The sequence below is a fragment of the Geospiza fortis genome, unplaced genomic scaffold (assembly GCF_000277835.1).
Source record: "Geospiza fortis unplaced genomic scaffold, GeoFor_1.0 scaffold603, whole genome shotgun sequence".
Lineage (NCBI taxonomy): Eukaryota > Metazoa > Chordata > Aves > Passeriformes > Thraupidae > Geospiza > Geospiza fortis.
Window position 1 is genome coordinate 48,168 of NW_005054460.1, and position 11,357 is coordinate 59,524.

Sequence of the window (11,357 nt, forward strand, 5' to 3'; positions counted from 1 at the left end):
GTCAGTGCTTCCTCAAGGATAACTTTATTCTGGGCAGGACATTTGACACGGAATGAAACAAGCATTTAGAATGCTTCTGAACAAAAACACTGAATAAACAAGAACCATTATTTCTCCACATCTCTGACAATTCCACCCCCTCCTTCCATATTAAGTTCTAAAATATTCCTTCAGTACACATTTTCCTTCTCACATTATGGAACATCCTGCTCATATCAATAGCCATATCAGATACAGGAACACCAAGAGAGTGGATTTTCTGGCTTTTTTTCCTTCTTGTTAACGTCATGGCACTTACACACTGCTTTTGGAAAATATGGATTACAGGGGTAAATAAATCCACTGTCAGACTCCTTTATTATTACATGTTATGCCTAAGCCTGAGAAAATGTAAACAGTACAATTCTAAAAACATTTCCCACAAAGAAGCTAAATATTAAAGCACAAACTAGTAGGTTACATATCATAAATTCTCAGATATGCTGCTTGTCCAGATTTCAGTATATAAAGACCTCCATCTTTTCCATATCCGTATTGCACAGGGACAGCACAGTAAAATACATAAACTCAGCTCTATCCTGCTCAAAAAGAACTTTTCCAGCTTCAGTAAGAATGTGCTTGAGTAAAAGATACAGCCATTACAACTAGCTAATTTTCTGTCTCACTAAGTTAAAACTAGTTGTGAGTCTCAATGTCAAGATTATTAGCTTTTTTTCCCCAAAATAAAAGGCTTTAACTTAGGAAAGGAGGAGATATATAAAAAAAGAAAATTAAAAGTACAACTTGCTTTTCTAATCTTTTGACTGGACCAACTAAAGCCTGAATGCTATAGTCAAGAGAATCACTGACGGTCTGATAAAGGTTCATCGATTACAGGCCAGGTTCAGATTCATCCTGTGCTACTTGAATCTCAGAGTTGTCCCCCTCCTCAGTAGGGACTCAGGTATCTCCAGAATGTTAGTATGCTCTCAAATGAGACAGATTTCTTTTGACATGATTCTCACTCACCAGGGATGAGCCACCTCACAAACAAAGGAGCTCACACTTTATGATGAATCCAAGTCTCAGCTGCCTGTTCTCATGACTTGTCTCCTTCCACTTGCAGGAACTAAGTGTACAGACCAGACTACTTACATAGCCTACTTAGGTCTAGGGGTACTGGGACAGGTTCAGGGTGTTCATTCTTGAGACAAATTACCTGGTGATAAAATAAATTAAATAATACGTAGACATAAATACAGGTATTTATTTCCAAGAGAAACAACTGTCTTTCCAGTTCTATCACAAATATACGTATTTCCCTTTCCACTTACCCACAGACACCCATCAGTGTGCACTTTAGAAATCAAATGGCTGCTTTACTTTACTGCTAAGCATTGGCATCACTGCTGTGGAAGCAGCTAGGTATGGTTTGGAGTTAGTACTTGCTATGCCCAGATAAGAGGGCAGCAGGACACACAAGATGTCTTTGGCATGTGTAAGTCTTTCATGCACACTTTTGCTCTTCCTTTGTCTTGTACTGTTCTCACTGTGGGCTGAGCCTATAAAAGCAAACAGTGAGAGCAGTGTTCCCTGTGGTTCCCCCTGTAGCACTGAGCCAGCAGCCTACCCTAGGGTACAGTTTCCTCAAAATCCCACACATTTACCATGGGAAGCACTGAAAAGGCCAGAATATGTTCTCAATCTCGACCACAGCAGCTGCCCCTTGTGTGTGCTGGCAGATCCCATGGAGAGGATCTCATTGACACACAAACTATTCAATTCCTGTGAAATGGCTGGAAGCTGAGAAATGCACCTGCTCTGATCCCTTTAGGCTGGATTTAAGTCTCATAACTAAACTATTTTCCTGAGCTGACCACACAATGAGCTCAGAAAGATCAGCATTTCTGCACACTTCTGCAGGGAGATGCATTTTCTCAGCACACTCCAGCTTTGGCAGCACTGCTCCAGAATGCAGCTATGGAAGGTCTTCTCCCTCAGCACTAAACAATTTTATCTTTCTTCTGTAGAAGGAGGTGCAGAACAAACAAATGCTGACTGTACTCTAAAAGAATCTTCTGCTGATGGCTGGACTCTGGCACTTCTTTCCAGAGTAGAACTAAACCAGATTATGGGGCTACTTCCTTTTCTCTATACCTTGATATAAATCATACTCCTATAAACTGAGTTAAACTGCTCTTCAAAGAACAGTTTTACCAATTTAAAATTTATCAATTTCAGTGAAATCAACCACAGTTTTACAACATTTTTGTAACAGGACACCATAAGATCCCATTTTTTCCTGTAGAGCCTCTTGGCCTAATTTATGGAAGCTGACATATTCTCCACATTGTAAAAGAAGATGTATTGAGTGAAGAACTGAGTATAAACATAAGTAAAGTTAGACTGACTCATTTCCTCTGGGTTGTTTTGATTTTATGGAGTTTTTTTTCCACAAGTGATTCAGAACAGTTGTGAAAATTAAGTCACCTGCATAAATCTTGTTTCCTTAAACTATGTTGCTCGCATATAATTAAATTTTGTTACTCTGAAACCAGTTTCATCAGTTCTATTAATTTATTGTTAATATGTTCTTTAATATATCTTCAGCTCTTACATTTGCAACAAAAGAAAAAAATGAAACAGTATCTCTTTTTTCTCCTTAGAAATCATTAGACCATTTACATCAATTTAACAGAGGTAGGTCCACATTCTATTTCATAGTGAACAATGCCAAAGAACACCTTTAAGGAGGAAAAAGGAAAACTGTGTCAGAAAACAGATCTACAGAAGAATATTTACCCTTCACCAAACAAGAGTAAGATTTGGTAAATCTGAATAGCAGTCCAACAAAAAACCTTTCAAAGGCAAAAATAAATTTTAAAAAAGGTCTCTCCCACTATCTTTTAGCAGTCCCTCAGTGACTGTGAAGGAGAGTTTAGAGTGTTAAGTCACTCACTCCTCTGATGTCAGTACGAAGCAATGAGCATAAGACAACAGAAGTGTGGCACTGAGACATGGCATCACTTAAATTACACAGCCTCAACTAGCACAAAAAACCTCAGAAAATGTCTAATGAATGCCCCTTCCTCAGTACTTCTTCACTGCAATATTGCACCACGGGGTTTTTTTTAATCCACTTCTATAAAAAAGTTGAGTCTAATAAAAAATTTAATTTTTTTAAAAGTTCATTATAAAAATTTACTGTATAAAAATGCCAAATACCCTAAGCCTTATATACAAAATGCATCACTTTTATGAAAATAACTGGACCCATGTATACAACAAATCATTTTTATACAAAAAAGTACAAGCTTGCATTCAGATTAATGCGAAGTAGTAGAAAAACCCTCCAAAATGTCTCATTCATGGAAGATCTGCTCCTTTTAAATGCACAGGTATATAAAGCAGTATGAAATGTCCCACGTTGGACACCATTTCAGGGGATGCACTCAGTGCTCAGAGGGCACTTTCCAGGTCACCGGGGAGTGCCATACTTGGCAGACCAGTCAACGCGGCCGTGGATCGGCTCCGCTGCCGGCGGCAGGGGCATTAACCGCGGAGAGCTCTTGGTGGGTGAGCTGAACGACGGCCATCCAAGAAGGGGTCTGACTGATGTCAGAGATGCAAAATCTAAAGGACAAAAAATTCTGTGATATAAAGGTTCGGTGAGAGCTGTCCATACTGAACAACTGGGTGCAGGTTCAGATCCTTACTTTTTCATGAGGTAAGTCTCCTTTTTTAACAAAGTTTGCTGACGTGAAAAAATAGCGGATACAATCCCTAAAACCTTAACAGACAAAGAGTATTTACATCACTGATTTGGCAAGTGTGAATTCTACGCCAGTTCCCACACCAACCTATAGGTCCCATTGAAATAAGCTGTAGATAAACCCACATATTTAATAAACAAAAGTAAACACAAACCAAATCCTTCTCCATATGAAGTTCTGCAAGATTACAAACAATACTTCTAGTCAGTCATATACTGACAAATAAAATAAAGCAAAGATAGGTAGTTCAGTGCTGCATCCATACAGCATCACTGGAGTACTGACCAAGGCACCAAGACAACTTTAGTACTGGACTTACCAGAAGATGGGTCCACAACTGGTGCTAACTGAACCCGCTGCCCAGCAGAACCTACTTCCTTCTTCAGAAATGAAGGGACATAAGCATTTGTTAGACCACTTGATCCTATGGGTCCTGAAAGAAATGTCAAGGAACACCTGAACACAATGGATCTCCCATACTGTCAACAGGAGACAAAGGTGTGCCCTGAGGGATCATTTTCAAGACCAAGCCTGATCATGGAGTGATCAAAACAAGAACTTAATTGAAGGCACTTGAAATCCTATAGCTCCTACATAAACACCTGCATTCAGGAGAGTGTCAGCATCAGAATGCATTAGAGATGAACAGAAAACATGTACAAATTTTATCTGTCAGAGAGAATGGCAGTTCTCTCTGACATCTCAGCTTTTTCAAGGTTTCTCAAAGCTTTCAAAACTTAGCATTTCAATTGGAATTATCTTGCTTGACTTTCAGCAACTATGTGCTAAGAATATATTGACTCATGGTTTCTATGAAGTGAGTCTGGGGCTTTGGTGCTACACAAAGCTCTTAGTGAAGCCTGTGAGAGCACAATTTAAAAATGTGGTAAAGACTCAGATTTCAGATTTTGAAAGCCAGCTACAAAACTTGTCCCTAAGATGAGCAGCAACAGATTTGACTGAACTGTAGGATAAGCCATAGAAATGGAACAAAACCGTCTAGAGTTGTTATAGCACAGAGGGGCACTAAGCAAGATATCATGCACAGAGCAGGGCCATCACACATGTGCCTACGCTGTACTAGAGCAGTGGCAAAGCCTATTGTGGGAAATGATGGTAATAAATAAAGAAAAATCTAATGACATCCTATGCTGCTACAAAAGAAGCAGAAACTTGTAAAAGAGCCAGGAAAGAGACGTGCTACGTATATAAAGGTTCTCATGTAGTTTAGCTATTTACAGTGTCCTCCCATCTTAAATCTTTCTGATTAAATTACATCCAAAACTTTAAATTGCTGTTTTGGGGTTTTTTTTAACCTGAGTTTCTAGAGGCCCAAAATGCTTCTTTGGGTCAAATTCAACACAAACTTTGGCAATAAAACACTTTCAAAGCAACATATGCAAAAAAAGTATGGCACTGCAGAACTGTATCACATGAAAACCTGAAGCCATGGTTTAGAGAGGAAATACATAGATACAATCTAAAAACATCAACGTGTTATTAACATGCTATATCTGATAAAAACTAATGTAAAAATCTACAAATTAATTACTTCATCTCAAACAGTGATTAAATACCTGAAATACCAAATGCCAAAAAAAAAAAACTGAAGAAGAAAGATTGAAGAGTTTTGCTTTTTGTCTGAATTTTTAAACTATAATTACTACATTATTTTAAACAACATAATTGAAAAACACAATGATAGATTTTCTTAGATTTTCTTTGCTTAATTCATGTAACAAGAGTGGTGTGTTCAATTGATACCAGCTTCCTCCTGTAACGACAGCCATTTATGTACTAGGTGGACTAAAATAGTTTGGAAATGAGAAAACACGACTTAAAGAAACTGAAGAGAGAAACTGAAAGCAGGAGGAAGTATTTCAGGTTGAACAGACCTAAGCTGTCCAGCCTTCTATGCATGGGGTACTTCAGACTTGTGAGTATTCATTAGAAGAAATTACTATGTTTCAGTTTAAGGCAGTCTCCCAAAGAAGAGCACTCATAATCGATTTTAACACCAAGAGCAGACAAGGTAAGCAGGTGTCTTCAGAGCTGACAATGTTTTGGAAATGGATGACTCCAAAATACACTGGTGGGGAATTGAACAGACGTCACTTATTATCATTTCTCAGTATTAAGCACACCCTCTTACCTGAATTCATCCTGCTGGTAGTACTTCCTCCCAAACCAGAGGTTTTCCCAGACAAATCAGAACTGGGCCAGTGATTAGATGGAACAGACTCTTTGTTTGAAGTGGAGACTATGCTATTCCTGGTGCTTATTCCTATATTGCAAAAATGCAAAGATTACTTCACTAAAATCCCTGCTGCCCCACAGGCCTGCATTCATTCCACCTGATGCACAATCTTAGAGCAGATGTCTGGTTCAACTTAGCCAAAATCTCTCCCCTCTCAGTAACTCTCTGAGTCACTCTCCATCCTCTCATTATACAGGAATGCTGGAACGAGCCACAGGCCCTAATCCTGCAGACATCACAATGTAAGTAGCTCCACTGGCATCGATGGCTGCTTATATCACAGGACAGGGTCCTTACATCAAGGCCACAAATACTCTCATGTCACAGAAAGTGAACCTTGCTATGTACATGAAATCTGTGCTTCCAATAAAAGCCTAACAGCAACAAGATAACTTAAGAGGCAATAATGGCAATTCCATTTCTCATAGTACTGTACTCTTCATCTCTACTGATACCTCAGATTATGCAAACAGTTTGCACTACAGATGACACCTATTATTTGTTTTTAATATAGCTCCCATATTTAAGCAGGGTACCTAACATTCAAGGATGCACTCACAATTTAGGATATGGCTAAAGCAGTATTGGGATCAATGTGTTTTACAATTTCCTCTAGTAAAACAAGTTTTAGCTACCAAAACTCTAAGAGAGACAATTTGAAGTCAATTGTTATTTCAGGAAAAAAGACTGAGTTTGCTGTCACAATACCTTCTAATTTACTTAATTAGTTTTGAAGAAGTAGTACTACAAATGAATAAATAGCTAACACTACCTTTATTAATAGAAATTATCAGAAAGAATATACTTATATTCATCTCATTTTAAATACTGGTAGACATGCTGTCTGCCTCCTGTACTTCATGCTGTCTCAGCACTGGTGTCAGTATAGCAGAGGTTATCATGAAGAGAGGGATGTAATTCTAGTCCCACTACTAGTTTGCCTGTTGTTCATGGTACTATACACTCATGAGGTAAACACATGGCACTTTCTTTTCCAGTCTAGAAGACCAGTCTTATAATTTTTAGGGAGACAGGGAATAGTTTGGCACATATACAGACATCTTCTAACACACTTCCAAGCATAACAGTATCCATCAGGAGGAAGAAGTACCAACAGTCCTGTCCCCTTGTTTGCATTGCTAGACTACTAGAATGCAGTTTATGTTGCAGCCATCTACACTACAAGCTCCTTCTGTCCTCCTGTCCTTTGAGCCAAGCAGTAGCCCGCCTCCACAAGTTCAAAGGATAAGAGCTACTGTACCAATGACTATTTCATACTCCTGTTGGAATTGCAGGAAGAAAAGGAAATTATTTTACTAACCAGGTCGATACCTAGAATGGTTTAAGTAGTGTTGCTTTGCTGCAGAAACTCGCAATGTAGGAGTGTCCTGCCGCAAAAAGGTTGCATGGGAAGTTCGTGCACTGCTGCCAGAGCCTACAGCATCCAAAGGCTTCAGGTCCAAAATGCTTTCAAATCTGTAATTCAAAAATTGGTATGTATAGTCCAATTTTTATAGCACATGTATATTCACAGCTGACTTTTTCAACTAGACCCCATCTCCAGGAATCATTTCCGTGTAATGTGTTTGCTACACCATAAACACACAGGCAACAGGGAATATTATCAACCTGAAGTCGTGGAAGTGTCCCTGAAAATCAGATTTGTGCTTCTAGTTCCCTTACATACTGCTTTTAAAGTTTTGTAAGTCACTCAGTAAGTTTCTCTCTTCTGTATACCATCCACGGAAACTGCAGCTTAGACTTGTCCAAAACAGTTTATATGCGTGGAATATGTCAAAATAGTCCACATGTAAAATTGAAAGTATATACTCAAAAATTAACTTGAAAGACTTAAGTCAGTTAATTTTCAGTGGGAAAAAAAAAAGAACATGAAATTGTATAAATATACACATCTAAATACAAAGAAAGCATGAAGAGCAACATTACTAAGAAAGAGGAAAAGGGCAAAGAAATAGACCAAATAGCATATACACATAAAAAACCCCTTACCTACAAAGAGTTTCATCATTCTGCCTCTTCTTGTTTTTCAAGTCCATTCTCATGATGGAAGAGCTGAAATCAAGGTCTTCCAAATCATCCCAGTCTTCAGAGCTCTTAACTGTCCTAGGAAGATGTCCCCATCTTCGCCTAGGTTTTGGTTTAAGTTCACCATTTATATTCTCAGACCCAGCAGATGTTTTCTGTTACAAAGATTGAAAAGAAACAAACATGCTTAGACCACAATCTAGGTGACAGGAGCAAAAAGGACTTTTTTTTCCTCTATCTCAAAGAGTAATAGTGGTAGTAGAGCTGTAACAACACAATCTTCAACTTCCATCAAACATCCTAAGAACACAATCTGTAGCCTGCTGACATTATTACAGATCTTCTGCATTTTGTCCTGTAATAAAGCATCCTGAACTTACAGAAGAAGAAATTTCTTGGGTCTCAATTCCAATTCTATTCATGTTCCAGTATGCACCTCCCAAACCATTACCTTATGCTCAATTTTTACTTCTAGACCCATGTTGGGAATATAAAACTGCACAAACGCTTATGTTTCCACAAGCCTGTGCGTCTAGATATTTAATTTTTTTTTCTATTGCAGGACAGCACAGGCACAAATTTGTGTCTCTTCAGTCATTCAGACTCAGCAGTACATTTTGACTTTGTGTGACACTGGTCAGTACAGACCCTGCTTATGACTGACCCTGTAGCAGTAGCATTCACACTGTCTGCTCTCATCACCTATTTCATGAATCCAGTCTCCTCATTAGTAGACAGAAAGGGTACATTCTCATGCTGCAAGAAGAATCTGTTGGTTTCCATGTCCAGTTTGGAAGACCAAAGGGACTATTATTCCCAGTCAATAAATTGGATGCCTTAAATGGATGAAGGCAATAGTCTCCATCATTTCAATACTATTTAGCTTCATACTTTTCTCTCTGGCATCAATCCCATTAATATTTTGAACACTTTACATGCGTTTTATTCATATGAAATCAGTGTCATCCTTTAAGTGTTGCAGGTGTAACGGGTACCACAAAATGGCTCTAAAACAAGAAATTTACTTGCGTGTTTAACAGCAACTGGATTTAGATTTCAATAGAGGAACTTCCAGTTTCTAGCAGGAAGTTGGAACATTGGAATTATTTTTTAGTTCCACTCACTGTCCTTTTAGTGAAGTACAAGAACCTTGAAAGAGAACAAGAAAAAGAAACACAAGGAAAAAAGCCAGGTACTCTATCAGAAAGCTTATGTTATGCTAGATGGACATTTACCTGCTGAGGAACCTTATTGTGTATTGCAGGCAGAAGAACCTGGTTAGACTTGTCCTCCTGTGCATAGTTACTGTGCTCAGCCCCAGAGTTGTCTGTCTTACATGCGTACACCACGTGCTGAGAAGACTGGCTTTGTTGAAAAGGCCTTGATGAAATTCGGGCATGAGGTTTCAGAGGGGGCTGTGATGGAGGGACAGGCTTAATATGCAGAGACAATTTATTATGCAGTTCCTTTTGTTTTCCCAGTTCCTGAATGCCCAGGGCATGCCCAACCTGGAAGTACGAGTATCGAAGTGCCTAAAAAGTAATAAAGATGTTAGGCTTAGAAAACCAAAGTTTTTCATTTACCCCAGTCCTATGTGTCAGCACAAATTTAGTTTCTATTTTTTGTGGGGTAGGAAACAGCAGAAGATCCATCTCTCAACACTAGATTCTAGCGAGCACAATCCACTTCAAAAAAATGTTGCAATAGTAGAGAAATTTCAAGAGATACTGAGTTATCAAATCCTCTGTAGACTACTACAGAAGGAAAGGTTCTGCAGAATTAAGATAGTTAACCAGGTATATAGCAGCTAAAGGTATTTTTCATTACATGCTGTCTCTTCATGTGTGTATGTGAAACATATCCCTCTCATCATTACAGATTCAGCCAGCAAAACTCAATGACCCCAGAGACATCTCCTCCATTCTCCACTTCTGAGACTGAATTAAATGAAAGAAACACAACCCTTATGGAAATAAGCCTCTACCTTTTCTGACAAGTTAGTAAAGTTAGTTAGTTAGTAAAAGTACTTTTATCTGCCTTACAAGTAATTAGGAAGTTGTCAGTAAAGGCAATTAATTTATCTTGCTGTTTCAGGCACACTCATCTTCCCTTCCCAAAGACTTCTTAAAGCAAAAAGCTTCTAAAAGCTCAGATTCCTCACTCCATTTGTACTTTACTGTAAAACATCTGTTAATGCTTTTAAATACTGTTACAGTCAGTGTTTTTTTGTTCTTCATTATCTTTGAGAATTCATAATCTATTTCACTTTTTAACTGTTTTCATTAAAATTCAAGATTTTAATTGCACTTTATACTGAAGGTTAATTAAATCACAAAGGTTCAGCTATGGCCCTCGAAGTCAAGTGTCAAGAATCCCATCTGTTTTCCAAAAGGTTCCCTGCTCATTGTATTAGTTGAGTACTACCTGAAACCAGCAGCTACCATCACCTGTGTGTGCAAGACTGATGACCTGGGCAAGGCTTATGTACAGGATGTTGGAACAACATATCTGCAATGCACTTGAGCTGAGGCTGCCCAGCAAAAGCAAGCCTTATCCAGGCAACATTGGGCTGGAGGAACAGAGAGCAAGGTGGACTAACAGATGGCTGAAAGGTCAGGCCCAAAGGGTGGCAGTCAGTGCAACAAAGTCTTGGTTGGAGGCCAGGAAGTATCTGTGTCCCCAGAGGTCATTACTGGGCAAATACTGTTCCAACACCTCCATTAATGATGCTGCTGGTGGTGCAGAGTGCACCCTCAGCAAGTCTGCTGACGACGTAAGTAGAAGGAGGGGCTGACACACTGGTTGGCTGTGCTGCCCCCCTGCAGGACTTTGGCAGGCTGATGAAACAGGCTGACGGGATCCTCACCAATTTAACAAGGATAAATACCAAGTCCTGGGACGGAATAACCACATGCACCATGTCCATGCTGGGGTCAACCACCTGGAAAGCAGCTTTGCAGGGAAGGACCTGGTAGACACCAAGTTGAACATGGAATAGCTACCAAATACGCCCTTGCTGCAAGTAAGACTAAGTCCTGGGCTGCCTGAGCAGGAGTGTTGCCAGCAGGTCAAGAGCAGTGATCCTTCCCCTCTGTTCAGCACAGGTGAGGCCATGCCTGGACTGCTGTGTCCAGTTTTGGCCTTCCCAGAAAAAGAGATGGACATAGCAGAGAGAGTCCAGCAAAAGGTCACAAAGGTGATTAAGGGACTGGAGCATCTCACATATGAGCAAAACCAGAGAGCCTGGAGAAGAGAAGGTCCTTGAAGATTTTATCAAAGATGGCAAAAAAACAGAAGGGAAA

General features: G+C 39.3%; 1 protein-coding gene across 2 annotated transcripts in view; it reads right to left on the bottom strand.

Moving 5' to 3' along the window:
• The window catches only part of CILK1 (ciliogenesis associated kinase 1), a 26,553-nt gene continuing 15,196 nt past the window's right edge, over positions 1 to 11,357 (bottom strand). For both annotated transcript variants that reach the window (XM_031062754.1, XM_005427903.2), the window contains exons 10-15: positions 9,291 to 9,587; positions 8,020 to 8,210; positions 7,331 to 7,485; positions 5,905 to 6,036; positions 4,072 to 4,185; positions 1 to 3,612 (exon numbers count right to left, since the gene is read on the bottom strand). In XM_031062754.1, coding sequence (XP_030918614.1) covers positions 3,458 to 3,612; positions 4,072 to 4,185; positions 5,905 to 6,036; positions 7,331 to 7,485; positions 8,020 to 8,210; positions 9,291 to 9,587 — 1,044 coding nt within the window. In that variant the 3' untranslated portion in view covers positions 1 to 3,457. The remainder of the gene's footprint in view (positions 3,613 to 4,071; positions 4,186 to 5,904; positions 6,037 to 7,330; positions 7,486 to 8,019; positions 8,211 to 9,290; positions 9,588 to 11,357) is intronic.